General features: G+C 46.4%; 1 protein-coding gene across 11 annotated transcripts in view; it reads right to left on the bottom strand.

Moving 5' to 3' along the window:
• Positions 1-22,760, bottom strand: part of LOC119956323 (meiosis inhibitor protein 1) — a 536,433-nt gene that overhangs the window by 42,049 nt on the left and 471,624 nt on the right. For all 11 annotated transcript variants that reach the window (XR_005458631.1, XM_038783445.1, XM_038783450.1 and 8 more), the window contains one exon: positions 5,753-5,859. Coding sequence is in view for 10 of the 11 variants with exons in the window: in XM_038783445.1 (XP_038639373.1) it covers positions 5,753-5,859 (107 nt within the window). In the remaining variant the exon portion in view is untranslated. The remainder of the gene's footprint in view (positions 1-5,752; positions 5,860-22,760) is intronic.

Here is a 22,760-nt window from a genome sequence, read left to right as displayed (position 1 = left end):
ACCTGTTGTCTATTTTCCAAGGACCTACTTCCCTCTGTTCCCCGCCCGTTCGTATATCTGTCCAGTTGCATCTTAAATGATGCTATCGTGCCCGCCTCTACCACCTCCGCTGGCAAAGCGTTCCAGGCACCCACCACCCTCTGCGTAAAAAACTTTCCACGCACATCTCCCTTAAACTTTCCCCCTCTCACCTTGAAATCTTGACCCCTTGTAATTGACACCCCCACTCTTGGAAAAAGCTTGTTGCTATCCACCCTGTCCATACCTCTCATAATTTTGTAGACCTCAATCAGGTCCCCCCTCAACCTTCGTCTTTCCAACGAAAACAATCCTAATCTACTCAACCTTTCTTCATAGCTAGCACCCTCCAAACCAGGCAACATCCTGGTCAACCTCCTCTGCACCCTCTCTAAAGCATCCACATCCTTCTGGCAATGTGGCGACCAGAACTGCACGCAGTATTCCAAATGTGGCCTAACCAAAGACCTATACAACTGTAACATGACCTGCCGACTCTTGTACTCAATACCCCGTCCGATGAAGGCACGCATGCTGTATGCCTTCTTGACCACTCTATCGACCTGCGTTGCCACCTTCAGGGTACAATGGACCTGAACTCCCAGATCTCTCTGTACATCAATTTTCCCCAGGACTCCTCCATTGACCATATAGTCCGCTCTTGAATTAGATCTTCCAAAATGCATCACCTCGCATTTGCCTGGATTGAACTCCATCTGCCATTTCTGTGCCCAACTCTCCAATCTATCTATATTTTGCTGTATTCTCTGACAGTCCTCCTCGCTATCTGCAACTCCACCAATCTTAGTATCATCTGCAAACTTGCTAATCAGACCACCTATACCTTCGTCCAGATCATTTATGTATATCACAAACAACAGTGGTCAGAGCACGGATCCCTGTGGAACACCACTAGTCACCTTTCTCCATTTTGAAACACTCCCTTCCACCACTACTATCTGTCTCCTGTTGCCCAGCCAGTTCTTTATCCATCTAGCCATGTCTGTCCTGCACGCTAATCAACCTTTCCTTAAAAGACTCCCACATTTCAAATGTGGATTTACCCTTAAACAGCTGCTCCCAATCCACATTCCCTAGCTCCTGCCGAATTTTGTTATACTCTGCCTTTCCCCAATTTAGCACTCTTCCTTTCGGACCACTCTCGTCTTTGCCCATGAGTATTCTAAAACTTACGTAATTGTGATCGCTATTCCCAAAGTAATCACCGACTGAAACTTCAACCACCTGGCCGGGATCATTCCCCAATACCAGGTCCAGTATGGCCCCTTCCCGAGTTGGACTATTTACATACTGCTCTAAACAACTCTCCTGGATGCTCCTTACAAATTCTGCTCCATCTACGCCTCCAACACTACAAAAATAAATAAATAAATAAAATGGTTTATTGTCACGAGTAGGCTTCAATGAAGTTCCTGTGAAAAGCCCCTACTCGCCACATTCCGGCGCCTGTCCGAGGAGGCTGGTACGGGAATCGAACCGTGCTGCTGGCTTGTTTGGTCTGCTTTAAAAGCCAGCGATTTAGCCCAGTGAGCTAAACCAGCCCCCATTCAATGTTGGGGAAGTTAAAATCTTCCATCACAACCACTCTATTGCTCCTACGTTTTTCTATGATCTGGCTACATATTTGTACCTCTACTTCACGCTCGCTTTTGGGAGGCCTGTAGTAAAGTCCCAACAATGTTACTGCACCCTTCCTATTTCTTAGCTCTACCCATATTGCCTCAGTGCTCGAATCCTCCATCGTGCCCTCCTTAATTACAGCTGTGATATCATCTCTGACTATTAATGCAACTCCTCCACCCCTTTTACCTCCCTCTATCCTCCTGAAGCATCTATACCCTGGGATATTTAGTTGCCAGTCTTGCCCTTCACTCAACCAAGTCTCAGTAATACCAATAACATCATATTCCCAGCTTGCACATAAAAATCTTCTGGCAGGTCCCACAGGTAACAACCAAGCATCAATCCCATAAAAATGTTGAAAAACAAATTTCAGCGTGTCGGAATGCATTATGACTGGTGGAATTCAAAAGTTGATAAGCTGCAACATCTAGCTGACAGACGTGACCCAAGTCTTTGCAATGAGCTGAAGACTATATATTGTTATGGGCCAGGATTTAGAGAACCCCAAAGTGGATCATGGAGTTCACCCTGTAGCCATCCGGGATGGCCACTTTCAACTAGGTACAGAGAAACTCGCAAAGCCTAGCGGGTAAAATGGACAAGCCAAGACTCAGAGCCTGAAATGCATATTTGTCAGCAAGAAGTCCAGACGGTATCGAAAGTCCGTCCAATTAGCATTTTAATGGGTCCGATGATGGCCTATCTTCACCAAAACAAAGGACTGGCACTCGAGCAACTGGTACAGTCACAGACATTTCGGCGCCACTCCCTGTTGAAGGGAAACGCAAACAACAGGGTCAATGACCGCTTGCGACACACCCAGATCCCCGCCCACTTATTGGCTAAGGAATCGAACATAGTGATTAGGGATCACCCAATTAGTAAGGCTCAAATCGAAGGACCGCCCAAAAGAGCGCAAATCCCCCCCCCCCCCCCCCCCCCCCCGAGTATAAGAAGAAGAGTTTGCCATATGTTCGCTCTCTCTTGGTCTTGGTACCCCGGTCACGGCCATCGCCAAGTGCAGCAACCCCAGAAGCAAGTCCAAGTTCAACGCCCACTACCAGACGGATGAGCCTAGTTGAGCAGCAGTTACTCCTTCGAACCTGATAGATCCGGAAGTGAACAGCAGCCACTGTTTTCTGACCTAAGCCGGGTGCCCGAAGTTAAGTACAGGTTGTCTTAGTCAATAGATGTAGTTATCTAGTAGTGTTTATGTTGCATGACTAATTGTATGTAAATAAAGTACCCTTGACCTTGAACTAACAAACTGGTGTTTGGCTCTTTGATCGATAGCCGGTTGAAACTTGTGGTGCAATTATTTGATACCTGGCGACTCGAAGCATTAAGACATAGATAACACAGAAAGAAGGGCAACCTCACTGATTGCCATAATTGGAACAGAGCCACAGAAAAGACAAAGTAAAAGAAACGCACAACAACCTGACCCACAACTTTTAATAGATTGTGCTATGGGGAGCACACGGCCCACTCTACAGGTGTGGTACAGCAGAAATGGAAAAGTGTTTTATAAAGCAAAACAATGTTTATTCTGTGAACTCAAGTTAACCTTTTTAAAACATACAGTGAACATCTTAGCAACCATCAATTCACATACAACCCGCAAAGAATACAACACTAAGTAATCCTTAATAACTTCCCAAACAACATCCAGAAAACAAAAGAAACACTTTTTAACAGAAGCACATTAGGTTTACATTCACTACTGAGAACATTTATAATTCTGAATTCACCAAATGATTAAGAGATAGTCTTTTCATGGCAGCCCGCCATATCGTTTGCTACTATCCTAACAGCTGACAGAAATGCCTAATCACTGGTGAGGCAGCAGTCTAGAAAATTGGGTTGAGCACTTTGCCAAGCTCCTCAACAGAGACTTACAAATCCTGCAAATTCTCTGTATCAAATTGAAAGAAAGCCTATCTTTCCCCCCTTCCACTGAAGAGGTGGCAAATCCAATCCAATCAACCAAACAAGGCAATGGACGTGTAATGGGACCGAGCTTGTTAACAAATATACAGCCATCAACAAGAATGCTGTACTGTTCTAATACCTGGGATCAGGAAAAAGTTTCATGCAACCTCGAAGAATGCCAACATGGCATCTGGAGGCAGAAAGAATCAAAAATTTTACATTGCAACCATTGAGGAATAAGTCTTCTGTCAATCCTAAGAAAGATCCTCTTAAGGGCCCGGTTAAATAGTCCAGGAGAGAACCTCACAGATGACGCCGTCCCAGTGTGTTTTAGGGCTAACTGTGAGGAAGCCAATATACTAATATGGGACTAGATTCTCTGATTTTGAGGCTATGTCAAGAGGATGTGTCTGGTTTTACGCCAAAAACGTTGGTGCCGCCCCGCACCTATCCTCCGACCGGTGCGGGGCTAGCGGCCGCGCCACATAAAATACACGGCCTTCCTGATATAAACGCCTGGAGAATTGTTGGGTCTGTGGCCACGCATGTGCACGGTGAGGACCTGCAGTGGTTGCGTCGTACAACATGCGCTGGCCATGCACGAACCCAGGTTCGATTCCCGGCTGGGTCACTGTCTGTGTGGAGTCTGCACGTCCTCCCCGTGTGTGCGTGGGTTTCCTCCGGGTGCTCCGGTTTCCTCCCACAGTCCAAAGATGTGTGGGTTAGGTGGATTGGCCATGCTAAATTGCCTGTAGTGTCCTAAAAAAGTAAAGTTAAGAGGGGGGGGGGGGGTTGTTGGGTTACGGGTATAGGGTGGATACGTGGGTTTGAGTAGGGTGATCATGGCTCGGCACAACATTGAGGGCCGAAGGGCCTGTTCTGTACTGTACTATTCTATGAACCCGACCTGCCAGATAGTGCCCCCCTGGACACCCCGGGCCACCCCCGACCAGTCCCGCAGCCCTTGCCGAAGCCCCGCAGTCAGCAGCACAGCACTTCCTGCCCCCACTGCGGACACAGTCCGCAGCCGCCACGCGGGTTCACGAAAACTGAGACACACTTGGCCCATGCCGTCGGGAACCCGGCCCACCGGGGCGGAGCATCGGGAGAGGGCCTTCAGGTGACGGACTGAGGCCATCCCAACGGCGTGCGGCGTACTCCTCGTTGATGCTGTTTTGGAGGGGGCGGAGCATCCTAAAACTGGCACCGCCCCCGATTTGATGATAAACAGGGATTCTCCGCCTTATCGCTGATTACGATATCGGCGTTGGGCAACGGAGAATCCCGCCCATAGTGTTTGTAACAAGAAAAATTAAGAGACTAACATCTGTTCACAGACCAAATTAAAGCTTTTGGCAATGAGAGTTGATCTGATCTATGGCACTTGCTCTCAAGCTAGGATGTCCGAACAAATTTGTCAAAACTCTGCACCTAGTACATAATGACATGGTTGAAAGTGTTTGTGCCTGTGGTGAGATCTCAGATGCCTTTGCATAACTCATGGCATAAATCAAGGATGCATCATAGCTCGCAATCTTCAATAATTTATTTGCTGCAATGCTTAAGGGAACCACCAAAGACATGCCTGCGGGCATCAGCTTTATGTTCTTTCAATAAACTATTCTTTCTCCAGGCTGCTTGCCCCCAAAGTCACAGAGATAGGAAAGTGGATGACTGCTCCATAGCTGGCCACAACAACAAAGATATCCAGACTATGGCAAACAAATTCTCAAATGCTGCCAAAAAACTTTGGTCTCCAAGAATCAGATTATGTTTCAGCCAGTATCAGACATCGGTTATGAAGCATCAGACTAATGCAAGTGACTGATGTCAATTTGAAAGAAAAAGCATGTTATTTTCACCCAGACAATAGAGAACAACAGGTGAAAGTCCTCCTTGTATTAGTTTCAGTTATAGAGATAGAGTCATTACAGCACAGGAGGCCATTTGACCCATTGAGTTCAGGGCAGACTGCTCCACACAGTGGGTTTCAAATCAATAATTTTTGATCAACCATTATCACTGATTGCACATTAAAGTTGTCAGTATTGATAAAGTATTCAGTTAAAACAAATTCACAAGATGCATTAAACACAATTTTATTAATTGGGTATATACTGAAGTAGAATCTGTTGTAATTTATGTTAATGTTCCTTACCAAAACGACAAGTCTGAGAAATCCAGAATTGAAAAGGCAGTTCTGTGCAGAATGTACCAATGTGAAAAGCAGGAATCGACTCCAGGGCTGTGACACCACATGGTGAACTAAACAAAGAGCATATAGTTCAATGTACTCAGAGTGGTTCATTAACATAATACTCTCTTTCACATAGTATACATGACATTAGCATTGAACATAGTTCAGTCAGATACTAGGCTGGTTTATCTATCGTGCAATGGCTGGACCTCTGTATGAACTCCCCTTTATACACTGCATGTTGATAAACATTGATATACTAACTCTTTGCTGAAGACCCGAATGCCAACCAATGTGCTGCTCTAATATCAGGTCCCACATTTTCAGGATTTTGACGTACTTTTACCTTAGAATTGTGTCATTACCATTCTGGCACAGTGGTTAGCACTGCTGCCTCACAGTGTGAGGGACCTGGGTTCAATTCCAGCCTTGAGTGAGTGTCTGTGTGGAGTCTGCACGTTCTCCCCGTGTGTGTGTGTCTCTCCGGGTGCTCCGGTTTCCTCCCACAATCCAAAGATGTGCAGGTTAGGTGGATTGGTCACACTAAATTGCCCCTAAGTGTCCAAAAGTTGTGCCTATCAGGTGGTATTATACGGTGTGGATTTATAGTGGGCTGTGATTGACAGCTTCCACAAACCAGCTGCAGCCTTGATCCATTCATCTCCCTTCATGGATCAGAGGCTCTGAGTGGTGAAACCCTAATGTTTACAAACATTGACCACATCTAAAAGAGGTAAGTGTATTCCAAGCAATAACTCCATTTCAATCACTTTCCCTATTCATGAAGTCCCTCGGGTTCGCCCTATACATGGGGTCCTTGGGGGGGGGGGGGGGGAGGCTCTCTATTCATGGGGTCCCATGGGGGGGGGGGGGGGGGGGGGGGTCCTCCTATTGCAGGTGTCCCTATGGAAAGTTTTCCCTATTCAGGTCTCCCTAAGTTTGTGAACAGGCTGGCTTAATCACAGACTGTTGTCAGGGAGAGGAATAGAGTTTGGAGTTTAAAGGCAATGGCTTCAGATAAGCAATCTGACAGTTTAGCAACAGTACTGGAGTTGAGAGAGGTTGTGGTGAGGTAGAGCTTGGTGTAGTCAGTATCTACAAGTCAGAACAAACACTGCTTTAGGATGATGTCACCAAGAAAAAGCATTGAGATGGGAAATTGAAGGGGTCAAGGACAGATCCTTGGGGGGGGGGGGACATCCAGTGTGGGACTAGGAAGAGAAGCCATTGCCAGTAGTTCTTTGACTACAATTAGATATATAAAAATGCAACCAGGTAAGAGTAGTCCCCCCCATCTGGACAAAATGGGGAAACATTGGAGGAGGATGATGTGGTCAACAATGTCAAAGGCTGCAGATAGGTTGAGCAGGACAAGTAGGGGAAGTTCTGCTTTTTCCCAGGCACATAGGATGTATTTTGTGATTATGATAAGAATTGTTTTGGTACTGTGGCAGGGAGGAAACTAGACTATGGCACACAGCTACTCTATACTAGGCATTTTCTGAAGCAGACCTACTGAGGGCTAACCTTACCAAACGTTCCTGTCTGTTTCAATCACAACATCCATAACTGCCCCCTTAGATTCTGCTAGCAAGCCTGCCTTCGCCATATTTATCCCCCTAAATAACCACTTACTCACAATTAAAAAGCTTGCTATCTACCACCTCGTTGTGCACTGACATCCGGAATGTGGCTGAAACCTGGCTCGTGGACGGAATACTATGGGTTGAAGCCTCCTCTCCTGGATACACTTTTTTAACCACCTGACCCAACCTGACTGCTATGATGGAGGATGGTTCTTACCCCAAATCACACCTTGGGCTTCCAATTCCTTGTTTCGTAGTGTGGTCAGGGAGCTTCGGGGATTGTTTATTCTCCCAAAGTATGCTGCTTGAGTCTGCAATTTCTCATAACCATTACTCTTTAATTGCAGCAAGTATTTGTACATTTTGACCAATACATAAGCTTCTCTTCCTTCCAAGTCTCTCTTACTTCTCAGTCAGGTGATCTGACATCATTATTGTCAGTGTAGACTTTCTGCTTTTGCAACATGCATGGATATGGATTAATGATTGCCTTTAAGTTGCTACATGGTGTTTTCCTGCTGAGACAGTGAACTTTGGACTAAGAGTGACTCTAACAGATGTATCCTCCAAAAACAATGGGTCAGTAATGACCAGTGCTCCACGGACTGCAGGAGCTGTTATTCTAAGTTGTCAAAACAGCTGCGACCACATCCAGGACTGGCAACTCATGACCTTATGACTGGCAACTCATGACCTTATGACCCTATGTAATCACGCACGCAACATATGGATTGGACAAATGTAAACTACTGTGTAAAGAATTGATAACTATATATGGAATGAACTGCGATACTAAGAGAATTGATTGGCTGTACGTAAATGAGAATGCAAACTAATTCTGCTTTGAAAGGGTGTATTAACACATTTTAATCCACAGTGTTGGGAGATCGTGTACTGGCAGGACCGAGGGGTCCAGGACCCTTCTCCCAGAGCTCTGCGACAATAAATTGCTTCTTTTGCTCATTTATGAATATTTTCACCCAACATTTATTATATCAGCATCATGATGTTAACACTTTACAGCTCACCCAGTCTTTAACCCCACCAGTTACATTTTCCTGTAATTCACCCAAAAGTCTCAGACTTCACAGGGTTAGCCTCTGAGGTAAAAACAGAGAATACTGGACAATCACAGCAGGTCTGACAGCTAGCCCTAGCCTTGGCAAAGAGTCATCCAGACTTGAAAGGTTAGGTCGCTTCTCTCCACAGATGCTGTCAGACCTGCTAAGATTGTCCAGTATTTTCTGTTTTTGTTTCAGATTCCAGCATCTGCAGTAATTTGCTTTTATTTTATTCTCTGAAGTGCCATGACTAGTCTCCTTAATCTCATTTTGATTTCCTTTTGAAGTTAAAGATAATCTGTACTCTCCCTTTGTCGGTATAGAGTTCTTCTCCTGGGTGACTGTAGAGCTCAGTCTTTCTTTTCCTTGAACGGACATCGCACAACAATCACCAGGCAGGAATGTTTCCTTCCAGTCGGGGAACACTTCAGCAGTCAAGGGCATTCAGCCTCTGATCTCCGGGTAAGCGTTCTCCAAGACGGCCTTCAGGACCCGCGACAACGCAGAATCGCCGAGCAGAAACTAATAGCTAAGTTCCGCACACATGTGTATAGCCTCAACTGGGACCTGGGATTCATGTCACATCACATTCATCCCCCACCATATGGCCTGGGCTTGCGAAATCCTACCAACTGTCCTGGCTAGAGACTATTCACACCTCTTTAACCTGGGGTTACCCCTATCTTTGGATCTGTAAAGATTTAATTACCTGCAAATGCTCGCATTCTAAGCATTGTCTGGCATCTTTGAATTTGTCTATATATATGTTTCTGGAACATACCTCTTCATTCACCTGAGGAAGGAGCAGCGCTCCGATAGCTAGTGTTTGAAACAAACCTGGTGGACTTTAACCTGGTGTTGTGAGACTTCTTACTGTGCTCAGCCCAGTCCAACGCCGGCATCTCCACATCATGACTACCATCGACACCGCAAACTGCCGGCTCAAAGCGGAGAGGATCTCCAGGAAGATCGCGCATATAGGCACTGAAATTAAGTTTCTACAAAGATGCAAGAAAGCAGACAAGATTCCAAATGGGCTACAGATCACAAACCCACTCAAGTCGACCTACAACACAGACTACGCTGAGAGACTCTGCCGTCGCATCTCTCTCACACTCCTCAAACATCTCGTACACCAGCCCTACAGCAGAGGCCGCAACCTGGAAACCAAGATAGAGACCATATTCTCAACTTGCGCTCAGGACGCAGCAGACCAGCTGCGTAACACCGCCAAACAGATGAGACAACGATACTATGCCACCTATTCTGTGCTGTACTGTTCTATTCTATATGCACACCAAGAACAGGAAGCTTGAGAAACTCGGCATCACCACCAGCAGCAACCAAGCCTCCCCCGGTACCACAGTACAAAATACAAGGAAATCTATTGTCAACTTGTCGGACTACACCATTCAACCAGACGAAATCGAAGTCCTCAGCAGAGGGCTCAATTTCTACACCACCACCAAAATGGACCCCATCAGACTCGCGGCAGACATGGAGGAATTCATCAGGTGAATGAGGCTCCGGGAATTCTTCCACAGAACCCAAGGGGCCAACAGCGAACCCAAGGAGACGACCAATGAACCGGAACAGCAGATCGAGAGATGTGTGGTGCGGCAACCAAAGAGGAAAGAGTCGAATTGGACCCCTCCAGAAGGCCGCTGCCCTAGACTCGACGTGTATGCTCAAGCCGTCAGGAGTCGCGTCAATGCCAGATTCATCAGTCGCATTCACAAGGCAGCCCCGAATGTCACCCAAGCACAATGCAACGCCATCCGCGCTCTCAAGACCAACCGCAACATCATCATCAAACCAGCAAAGGAGGGGCCACCGTCATACTGAACAGAACGGACTACTGCAAAGAAGTATACCAACAACTCAACAACTAGGAACACTACAGCCAGTTACCCGCAGATCCAACCAACGAACACATCCTCCAACTCAACAGACTGATCAAGACCTTGGATCCAGACCTTCAGAGCAACCTACATGCTCTCATCCCATGTACTCCCCGCATTGGAGATCTCTGCTGCCTCCCAAAAATACACAAGACCAACACACCAGGCCGTCCTATTGTTTCAGGCAATGGGACCCTGTGTGAGAACCTCTCTGGCTACATTGAGGGCATCTTGAAACCCATCGTACAAGGTACGCCCAGCTTCTGTCGCGACACGACGGACTTCCTACAGAAACTCAGCACCCATGGACCAGTTGAACCAGGAACATTCCTCACCACAATGGATGTCCCGGCACTCTACACCAGCATCCTCCATGACAGCGGCATTGCTGCAACAGCCTCAGTACACAAGACTGACAACTGCCAATCTCCAGATGCAATCCTGCAACTCATTTGCTTCATTCTGGATCACACGTCTTCACCTTCGACAACAAGTTCTCATGCACGGAACAGCCATGGGGTCCAAATTCGCACCTCAATACGCCAACATCTTCATGCACAAGTTTGAACAAGACCTCCTCACCGCACAGGACCTTCAACCGACGTTATACACCAGATACATCGATTACATTTTTTTCCTTTGGACCCACGGTGAAGAATCATAGAACATAGAACATAGAACGATACAGCGCAGTACAGGCCCTTCGGCCCTCGATGTTGCACCGACATGGAAAAAAACTAAAGGCCATCTAACCTACACTATGCCCTTATTATCCATATGCTTATCCAATAAACTTTTAAATGCCCTCAATGTTGGCGAGTTCACTACTGTTGCAGGTAGGGCATTCCACGGCCTCACCACTCTTTGCGTAAAAAACCCACCTCTGACCTCTGTCCTATATCTATTACCCCTCAATTTAAGGCTATGTCCCCTCGTGCTAGCCACCTCCATCCGCGGGAGAAGGCTCTCGCTGTCCACCCTATCTAACCCTCTGATCATTTTGTATGCCTCTATTAAGTCACCTCTTAACCTTCTTCTCTCTAACGAAAACAACCTCAAGTCCATCAGCCTTTACTCATAAGATTTTCCCTCCATACCAGGCAACATCCTGGTAAATCTCCTCTGCACCCGTTCCAAAGCTTCCACGTCCTTCCTATAATGAGACAACCATAACTGTACGCAATACTCCAAATGCGGCCGTACTAGAGTTTTGTACAACTGCAACATGACCTCATGGCTCCAGAACTCAATCCCTCTACCAATAAAGGCCAACACACCATAGGCCTTCTTCACAACCCTATCAACCTGGGTGGCAACTTTCAGGGATCTATGTACATGGACACCGAGATCCCTCTGCTCATCCACACTACCAAGAATTTTACCATGAGCCAAATATTCCGCATTCCTGTTATTCTTTCCAAAGTGAATCACCTCACACTTCTCCACATTAAACTCCATTTGCCACCTCTCAGCCCAGCTCTGCAGCTTATCTATGTCCCTCTGTAACCTGCAACATCCTTCCGCACTGTCTACAACTTCACCGACTTTAGTGTCGTCTGCAAATTTACTCACCCATCCTTCTGCGCCCTCCTCTAGGTCATTTATAAAAAAGACAAACAGCAACGGCCCCAGAACAGATCCTTGTGGTACGCCACTCGTAACTGAACTCCATTCTGAACATTTCCCATCAACTACCACTCTCTGTCTCCTTTCAACTAGCCAATTTCTGATCCACATCTCTAAATCACCCTCAATCCCCAGCCTCCGTATTTTCTGCAATAGCCGACCATGGGGAACCTTATCAAACGCTTTACTGAAATCCATATACACCACATCAACTGCTCTACCCTCGTCTACCTGTTCAGTCACCTTCTCAAAGAACTCGATAAGGTTTGTGAGGCATGACCTACCCTTCACAAAACCATGCTGACTATCCCTAATCATATTATTCCTATCTAGATGATTATAAATCGTATCTTTTATAATCCTCTCCAAGACTTTACCCACCACAGACGTTAGGCTCACCGGCCTATAGTTACCGGGGTTATCTCTACTCCCCTTCTTGAACAAAGGGACCACATTTGCTATCCTCCAGTCCTCTGGCACTATTCCTGTAGACAATGATGACCTAAAAATCAAAGCCAAAGGCTCAGCAATCTCTTCCCTGGCTTTCCAGAGAATCCTAGGATAAATCCCATCAGGCCCCAGGGACTTATCTATTTTCACCTTGTCCAGAATTGCCAGCACTTCTTCCCTACGCACCGCAATGCCATCTATTCTAATAGCCTGGGTCTCAGCATTCTCCTCCACAATATTATCTTTTTCCTGAGTGAATACTGACGAAAAGTATTCATTTAGTATCTCGCTTATCTCCTCAGCCTCCACACACAACTTCCCACCACTGTCCTTGACTGGCCCTACTCTTACCCTAGTCATTCTTTTATTCCTGACATACCAATAGAAAGCTTTTGGGTTTTCCTTGATCCTACCTGCCAAAAACTTCTCATGTCCCCTCCTTGCTCGTCTTAGCTCTCTCTTTAGATCCTTCCTCGCTTCCTTGTAACTATCAAGCGCCCCAACTGAAACTTCACGCCTCATCTTCACATAGGCCTCCTTCTTCCTCTTAACAAGAGATTCCACTTCTTTGGTAAACCACGGTTCCCTCGCTCGACCCCTTCCTCCCTGCCTGACTGGTACGTACTTATCAAGAACATGCAATAGCTGTTCCTTGAACAAGCTCCACATATCCAGTGTGCCCAACCCTTGCAGCCTACTTCTCCAGCCTACACATCCTAAGTCATGTCTAATGGCATCATAATTGCCCTTCCCCCAGCTATAACTCTTGCCCTGCGGGGTATACTTATCCCTTTCCATCACTAACGTAAAGGTCACCGAATTGTGGTCACTGTTTCCAAAGTGCTCACCTACCTCCAGATCTAACACCTGGCCTGGTTCATTACCCAAAACCAAATCCAATGTGGCCTCGCCTCTTGTTGGCCTGTCAACATATTGTGTCAGGAAACCCTCCTGCACACATTGTACAAAGAACGACCCATCTAATGTACTCGAACTATATCTTTTCCAGTCAATATTTGGAAAGTTAAAGTCTCCCATAACAACTACCCTGTTACTTTCGCTCTTTTCCAGAATCATCTTCGCCATCCTTTCCTCTACATCCCTAGAACTATTAGGTGGCCTATAGAAAACTCCCAACAGGGTGACCTCTCCTTTCCTGTTTCTAACCTCAGCCCATACTACCTCGGAAGAAGAGTCCCCATCTAGCATCCTTTCCGCCACCGTAATACTGTCCTTGACTAGCAGCGCCACACCTCCCCCTCTTTGCCCCCTTCTCTGAGCTTACTAAAACACCTAAACCCCGGAACCTGCAACAACCATTCCTGTCCCTGCTCTATCCATGTCTCTGAAATGGCCACAACATCGAAGTCCCAGGTACCAACCCATGCTGCCAGTTCCCCTACCTTATTTCGTATACTCCTGGCATTGAAGTAGACACACTTCAAACCACCTACCTGAACACTGGCACCCTCCTGCGAAGTCAAATCTGTCCTCCTGACCTCTATACTCTCAATCTCCCGTACCCCAAAACTACAATCCAGGTTCCCATGCCCCTGCTGAATTAGTTTAAACCCCCCCAGGATATTGGTGCCCCTCAGGTTCAGATGTAGACCATCCTGTCTATAGAGGTCCCACCTTCCCCAGAAAGAGCCCCAGTTATCCAGAAATCTGAATCCCTCCCGCCTGCACCATCCCTGTAGCCACGTGTGTAATTGCTCTCTCTCCCTATTCCTCATCTCACTATCACGTGGCACGGGCAACAACCCAGAGATAATAACTCTGTTTGTTCTCGCTCTGAGCTTCCATCCTAGCTCCCTAAAGGCCTGCCTGACATCCTTGTCCCCTTTCCTACCTATGTCGTTAGTGCCAATGTGGACTACGACTTGGGGCTGCTCCCCCTCCCCCTTAAGGATCCGGAAAACACGATCCGAGACATCACGTACCCTTGCACCTGGGAGGCAACATACCAAACGTGAGTCTCTCTCGCTCCCACAAAATCTCCTATCTGTGCCCCTGACTATTGAGTCCCCAATTACTAATGTTCTACTCCTTTCCCCCCTTCCCTTCTGAGCAACAGGGACAGACTCCGTGCCAGAGGCCCGTACCCCATGGCTTACCCCTGGTAAGTCCCCTCCCCCACAAGTATCCAAAACGGTATACTTGTTACTCAGGGGAACGACCGCAGGGGGTCCCTGCACTGACTGCTTCTTCCCAGTCCCTCTTACAGTTACCCATCTATCTCCAGTCTTTGGTGTAACTACTTCCCTGAAGCTCCTATCTATGACCCCCTCTGCCTCCCGAATGATCCGAAGTTCATCCAGCTCAAGCTCCAGGTCCCTAACACGGTTTTTGAGGAGCTGGAGTTGAGTGCACTTCCCACAGATGAAATCAGCAGGGACACTGACGGCGTCCCTCACCTCAAACATTCTGCAGGAGGAGCATTGTACTGCCTTCCCTGACATCACCTCTAGAAAGGAAGAGCTTACCTGATATTCCCTCAAACCCTGCTGCCGCTGAAAGGTAAGCAAATTTAAAGGCACTCACTCACCTTCACGACAGGCCCCTTGACAACAGCCCCTCCACAAACCACCTTCAAATTAGGCTGACTGCACTGCACGTATGCAAATTTCCCCAGAACAGCTGATCAGTAGCTTTGCTCTGCTGCCCTCTGCTGGATGCTTGCCTTCACTCAAACTCCTTGGGTCTCCTTCGCAGGTTCGCCTTCAAATTAGGCTGACTGCACTGCACGTATGCAAATTTCCCCAGAACAGCTGATCAGTAGCTCTGCTGCCCTCTGTTGGATGCTTGCCTTCACTCAAACTCCTTGGGTCTCCTTCGCAGGTTCACCTTCAAATTAGGCTGACTGCACTGCACGTATGCAAATTTCCCCAGAACAGCTGATCAGTAGCTCTGCTCTGCTGCCCTCTGCTGGATCACTGAAACGACTACACAATGACATCAATAAGTTCCATCCCACCATCAGACTCACGATGGACTACTCTCCAAAATCAGTTGCATTCTTGGACACACTCGTCTCCATCAAGGACGGTCACCTCAGCACTTCGCTTTACCGCAAGCCCACGGATAACCTCATGATGCTCCACTTCTCCAGCTTCCACCCTAAACACATTAAAGAAGCCATCCCCTATGGACAAGCCCTCCGTATACACAGGATCTGCTCAGACAAGGAGGAGCGTAACAGACATCTACAGACGCTGAAGGATGCCCTTGTACGAACGAGATATGGCGCTCGACTCATCGATCGACAGTTCCAACGCGCCACAGCAAAAAACCGCACTGACCTCCTCAGAAGACAAACACGGGACACGACCGACAGAGTACCCTTCATCGTCCAGTACTTTCCCGGAGCGGAGAAACTACGACATCTTCTTCGCAGCCTTCAACACGTCATCGATGAAGATGAACATCTTGCCAAGGTCATCCCCACACCACCACTACTTGAAATGAAATGAAAAATTAAATGAAAATATCTTATTGTCACGAGTAGGCTTCAATGAAGTTACTGTGAAAAGCCCCTAGTCGCCACATTCCGACGCCTGTTCAGGGAGGCTGGTACGGGAATTGAACCGTGCTGTTGGCCTGCCTTGGTCTGCTTTAAAAGCCAGCGATTTAGCCCAGTGTGCTAAACAAGCCCCTTCAAACAACCATGCAACCTCAAACGAATCATTGTTTGCAGCAAACTACCCAGCCTTCAGAACAGCGACCACGGCACCACACAACCCCGCCTTGGCACTCTCTGCAAGACGTGCCAGATCATTGACATGGATACCACCATTACACATGAGAACACCGCCCACCAGGTATGCGGTACATCGTGCGAGTCGGCCAACATTGTCTACCTATACGTTGCAGCAAAGGATGTCCCGAAGCGTGGTACATTGGTGAGACCATGCAGATGTTGCGACAACGAATGAACGGTCATCGCGCGACAATCACCAGGCAGGAATGTTCCCTTCCAGTCGGGGAACACTTCAGCAGTCAAGGGCATTCAGCCTCTGATCACCGGGTAAGCGTTCTCCAAGGCGGCCTTCAGGACGCGCGGCAACGCAGAATGGCCGAGCAGAAACTTATAGCCAAGTTCCACACACGAGTGTGGCCTCAACCGAGACCTGGGATTCACGTCACTTTACATTCATCGCCTACCATCTGGCCTGGGCTTGCAAAATCCTACCAACTGTCCTGGCTTGAGACTATTCACACCCCTTTAACCTGGGGTTACCCCTATCTTTGGATCTGTAAAGATTTAATTACCTGCAAATGCTCGCATTCTAAGCATTGTCTGGCATCTTTGAATTTGTCTATATATATGTTTCTGGAACATACCTCTTCATTCACCTGAGGAAGGAGCAGTGCTCCGAAAGCTAGTGTTTGAGACAAACATGTTGGACTTTAACTGGTGTTGTAAGACTTCTTACTGTGCTCAGCCCAGTCCAACGCCGGCATCTCCACATCATTTCTTTTCCTTCATCAGGATCTAGGCAGTAAGCCTGAGTTGGCTTTCTCTCTCAGGATACTAACGTGCTGCTGTTTCTGCTGTGATAAGACCATAAGACATAGGAGTAGAATTAGGCCACTTGGCCCATCGAGTCTGCTCTGCCATTCAATCATGGCTGATATTTTCTCATCCTCATTCTCCTGCCGTCTACCCATAACCCCTGATCCCCTTATTAATCAAGAACCTATCTATCTCTGTCTTAAAGACACTCAGTGATTTGGCCTCCACAGCCTTCTGCGGCAGAGTTCCATAGATTCACCACCCTCTGACTGAAGAAATTCCATCTCACCTCTGTTTTAAAGCATCGTCCCTTTAGTCTGAGATTGTATCTTCTGCTTCTAGTTTTTGTTACAAGTGGAAACAACCCCTCCACGTCCACTTTATCCAAGCCTCATAGTATCCTGAAAGTTTCAATAAGATCCCCCTCATCCTTCTAAACTCCAACGAGTACAGAGCCAGAGTCCTCAATGGTTTCTCATACGAAAAGCCCATCATTCCAGGGATCCTTCTTGTGAACCTTCTCAGCACATCCTTCCTGAGATACGGGGCCCAAAACTGCCCACAATTTCCAAATGGTATCTGACCAGAGCCTTACATAGCCTCAGATACCCTGGCTTATCTTAACCTGTTTGATCTTGGTGAAATAATTTTTCAAGGATTGTGCCTTCTTTCTGTTGGTCTCAGGCTCACATTCTTTCCCCAGGCTTCAGCACTGATAACCCATGTGCTCTATGACTGTAATTAAAGATCCCGGCCTGGTTGTTTCTCTGTTCTTCGCAATGCTGTTTTATTCTCTTGTGGCCATTGGTGATGATATTGGGTTTGAGGTTATGTGTTGGAGATTGAAACTGTGTTCTCAATCTCTTACCCATTAGTAACTTTGATGGTGACAGATCATGTTATAGTGACAAGGTTTTATAACTCAAAAGAGCTAGACTAAGTACCACTTTCTCAGCTTCTTCATTCACTTGAGGATAGCAAGCTGAACTGGTTACATGAACAATGTAATATTGACAGTAAGAAGTCTTACAAGACCAGATTAAAATCCAATAGGTTTGTTTTGATCACGAGCTTTCGGAGCACTGCTCCTTCCTCAGGTGAATGAAGATGTGGGTTCCACAGACACATATATAGACAAATTCAATAAGGAGATACTTTGAATGCGAGTCTTTGCAGGTAATTAAGTCTTTACAGGTCCATACAGTGTGACTGGAGAGACGGATAATCACTGGTTAAAGAGGTGTGAATGGTCTCAAGACAGAACAGTTGGTAGGATTTCGCAGGCCCAGGCCAGATGGTGGTGGTGGGGGGTGAATATAATGCAACATGAATCCAAGGTCCCGGTTGAGGCCATACTCATGCGTGTGGAACTTGGCTATCAGTTTCTGCTCGCCGATTCTGCGTTGTCGCATGTCCTGAAGGCCGCATTGGAGAACGCTTACCCAAAGATCAGATGCTGAATGCCCTTGACTGCTGAAGTGTTCCCCGACTGTGGAACCCACCTCTTCATTCACCTGAGGAAGGAGCTGCGCTCCGAAAGCTAGTGATTCAAAACAAACCTGTTGGACTTTAATCTGGTGTTGAAAGACTTTTTACTGTGCCTACCCCAGTCCCGGCATCTCCACATCAATGTCATATTCATTTGCGGAATTGTGGAATAGCTCATTTGCAAATTGCAGCCCATTGTCGGACAATATAATGTTCAGGATGATATGTGTTGACATCAATTATTTTGAGGGATCATATGACTGCTTCTGCTATAATACTATGAACTCTGTTTACTTCAATCCACCATGATGACAAAAAGGAAGACATTCCCCAAAAATTCAATAAGTCTATTCCCAGATCTCCCCATGACCTTGATGAAAAAAATAAAAGGTAACAGCGGTTATTTTTATTCTTGGCTGTTTATGGCACAAATAAGGCAGTTAGAAATCATTCATTCTATTGAATAATGCCTGGCCTACAGACTGACTGCAGTGCTCTCACACAACATTTTGTTCCTCCTAGATAACCTTGGTAAAGTCTTTGAAGAGTATCAAGCCCAAGTGTTCTCTGTACGACTAATCCCTCATTGAAAACTAGTAAATTATCAATAACTGTGAGATGCTTGTGCTGTTCAAAGTACTCTGATAGTACCAGATTAGTGGAAATTTGGGGCAGGATTTACTGACCAACCCAGTGCATTTTTTTGGCGGCGGAGGCAGCCCGCCAGGGGGATTTTCTGCTCCCGCCGCTATCAATGGGATTTTCCGTTGACTGCACCCCTCATCGGTGGGAAACCTGTGGGCCGTCACTGGAAGCGGAATATCCCACCGACGTGAAAAGCCAATAAATTCTGCCCATAATCTAGCCATTCTTTCAGATAATATTCTTGAATTTGAATGGAGATTCTTCATCTGACTGCACTGACTTGTTTTATTTCCTGCAACTTTTTTTCTTCAGCGTCTTCAATGAAGTCTAAATCCTCTTGTTTGAGTCCTTCTGATGGTAGTTGTCATAGTGTGCCTACCATTGTTTGATATTTCCCTGCACATATTCTGTGATGGAGCCATAGCTCATTAATCTTAATCTAAACTGCTGATTCCAGGTGACATCCTCATTATTTCTTCCATGTTCAAAAGGGTGGGTGACTCGTGGTTTATGGTCTGTTTTGATTTTTATTTTGTTGGTGCCAATGCTTTTTTTTCTATTGCGGTGCTCTGTTGTTCTGTTTCTGTTAATGACCAAGACGTACAGTGGACTGGTCTACACTTTCCGTCTCTTTGAACTTGAAATAAAACTGCTCCCTGACCTATAGACGATGCATCTGCTGCATCTATGGTTGGTAATTCTGAGTTGTAGTGTGCCAAGATTTCAGAAGAAAGTAAAAATTATTTCATCATTTTGTAAGTGTTTTGCTGATCCACATTCCAGCATCCTTGGGCTGAATTTTCTGGCTCTTCCTGCCAGTCCCACCCTGCGGCGGAGGATGCAAACCACGCAAAATGCTGATGACATTGCCGGGTCGGGGGGGGGGGGGGGGGGGGGGGGGGGGGTTGATGGCCTCTGCTAAATTTAGTAGCAGCTTGCCTATTTGGTTGACCATCCTAAGGAATCTCTGAAGTTCTGTTATGTTCGTTCGTGGGTTGTGGAAATTCTCTGATCATTTTAGATTTTTGTGGATCAACGTGATTTCAGAGATTTGAAAATGAAATGAAAATCGCTTATTGTCACGAGTAGGCTTCAATGAAGTTACTGTGAAAAGCCCCTAGTCGCCACATTCCGGCGCCTGTCCGGGGAGGCTGGTACAGGAATTGAACCGTGCTCCTGGCCTGCTTGGTCTGCTTTAAAAGCCAGCGATTTAGCTGAGTGAGCTAAACCAGCCCCAGCCCCTCTGCTAATTTGTACTATGCGATCTAAAAACTTGATTGTAGGTTCGGTGAACTCACAATTTTCATTCAATGTTAGGCCTGCTTCCTGTCACACTCCAGATTGCTCTTGACTCTGCAGTCATGTTCTTCCCTCATGGGGACATATACAAGTATGTTGTCCATATGCTACATTAATTCTTCCATGCTTTCTATATTGTTCTTCAGAAAATTTGTGGAGCAGGAGCTATGCCAAAGGGCAATGTTTTGAAACAATAACGATTGCATGGCGGTATAAAGATGGCCAACAACCTGGATTCTTTATCCAAAGACAACTGCCAAAATGCACTGTTCGCATTAGTCTGGCAGAGTTCTCACCTTATCTTGCTATAGCGTGCGACATCATGGCCCTTGACATCACCATTGCCTTCCCCATGCTCATTGTCGGAGGAAACAACAAAGTCTTTCAAGCTTCCCTCTGCAAAGGTTATCCCTGTCCCCAAGTAGCCAGCCCTGCAATTGCCAAGGTCGCTCAAAAACCTGTGGCACCTGGGAGTCGTTCAGAATGTAGGCATCATGAGAGTCCCTAGGAACTGAGGACAAATATGCTGGATTTTTCAAACAGTGGAATCTTTTCCATAAGACCATAAGACATAGGAGTGGAAGTAAGGCCATTCGGCCCATCGACTCCACTCCACCATTCAATCATGGTTGATTTCAACTCCATTTACCCGCTCTCTCACCATAGCCCTTAATTCCTCGAGAAATCAAGAATTTATCAATTTCTGTCTTAAAGACACTCAATGTCCCGGCCTCCACCGCCCTCTGTGGCAATGAATTCCACAGACCTACCACTCTCTGGCTGAAGAAATTTCTCCTCATCTCTGTTCTAAAGTGACTCCCTTTTATTCTAAGGCTGTGCCCCCGCGTCCTAGTCTCCCCTGCTAATGGAAACAACTTCCCTACGTCCATCCTATCCAAGCCATTCATTATCTTGTACGTTTCTATTAGATCTCCCCTCAACCTCCTAAACTCCAATGAATATAATCCCACGATCCTCAGACGTTCATCGTATGTTAGGCCTACCATTCCTGGGATCATCCGTGTGAATCTCCGCTGGACCCGCTCCAGTGCCAGTATGTCCTTCCTGAGGTATGGGGCCCAAAATTGCTCACAGTATTCTAAATGGGGCCTAACTAGTGCTTTATAAAGCCTCAGAAGTACATCCCTGCTTTTATATTCCAAGCCTCTTGAGATAAATGACAACATTACATTTGCTTTCTTAATTACGGACTCAACCTGCAAGTTTACCTTTAGAGAATCCTGGACTAGGACTCCCAAGTCCCTTTGCACTTTAGCATTATGAATTTTGTCACCGTTTAGAAAATAGTCCATGCCTCTATTCTTTTTTCCAAAGTGCAAGACCTCGCACTTGCCCACGTTGAATTTCATCAGCCACTTCTTGGACCATTCTCCTAAACTGTCTAAATCTTTCTGCAGCCTCCCCACCTCCTCAATACTACCTGCCCCTCCACCTATCTTTGTATCATCGACAAACTTGGCCAGAATGCCCCCAGACCCGTCATCTAGATCGTTAATATATAAAGAGAACAGCTGTGGCCCCAACACTGAACCCTGCGGGACACCACTTGTCACCGGTTGCCATTCCGAAAAAGAACCTTTTATCCCAACTCTCTGCCTTCTGTCTGACAGCCAATCGTCAATCCATGTTAGTACCTTGCCTCGAATACCATGGGCCCTTATTTTACTCAGGAGTCTCCCGTGAGGCACCTTGTCAAAGGCCTTTTGGAAATCAAGATAGATAACATCCATTGGCTCTCCTTGGTCTAACCTATTTGTTATCCTTGTCTCCCATCACTAGATTACCAGCGTCATTTTGGAGCGGCCCAATGTCTACTTTTGCCTCTCGTTTGTTTTTAATGTATTTAAAGAAACTTTTACTATCATTCCTAATGTTACTGGCTAGCCTACCTTCATATTTGATCCTCTCCTTCCTTATTTCTCTCTTTGTTATCCTCTGTTTGTTTTTGTAGCCTTCCCAATCTTCTGACTTCCCACTACTCTTTGCCACATTATAGGCTCTCTCTTTTGCCTTGATGCATTCCCTGACTTCCTTTGTCAGCCATGGCTGCCTAATCCTCCCTCTGATAACCTTTCTTTTCTTTGGGATGAACCTCTGCACTGTGTCCTCAATTACTCCCAGAAACTCCTGCCATTGCTGTTCTACTGTCTTTCCCACTAGGCTCTGCTTCCAGTCGATTTTCGTCAGTTCCTCCCTCATGCGCCTGTAATTACCTTTATTTAACTGTAAAACCTTTACATCTGATTCTACCTTCTTTCTTTCAAATTGCAGACTGAATTCTACCATATTATGATCACTGCTTCCTAAGTGTTCCCTTACTTTAAGATCTTTTATCAATTCTGGCTCATTACATAACACTAAGTCCAGAATAGCCTG

The sequence above is a fragment of the Scyliorhinus canicula genome, chromosome 23 (assembly GCF_902713615.1).
Source record: "Scyliorhinus canicula chromosome 23, sScyCan1.1, whole genome shotgun sequence".
NCBI lineage: Eukaryota > Metazoa > Chordata > Chondrichthyes > Carcharhiniformes > Scyliorhinidae > Scyliorhinus > Scyliorhinus canicula.
Note: the sequence above shows the minus strand (reverse complement) of the source record. Positions and strands in the feature narration are given on the sequence as shown.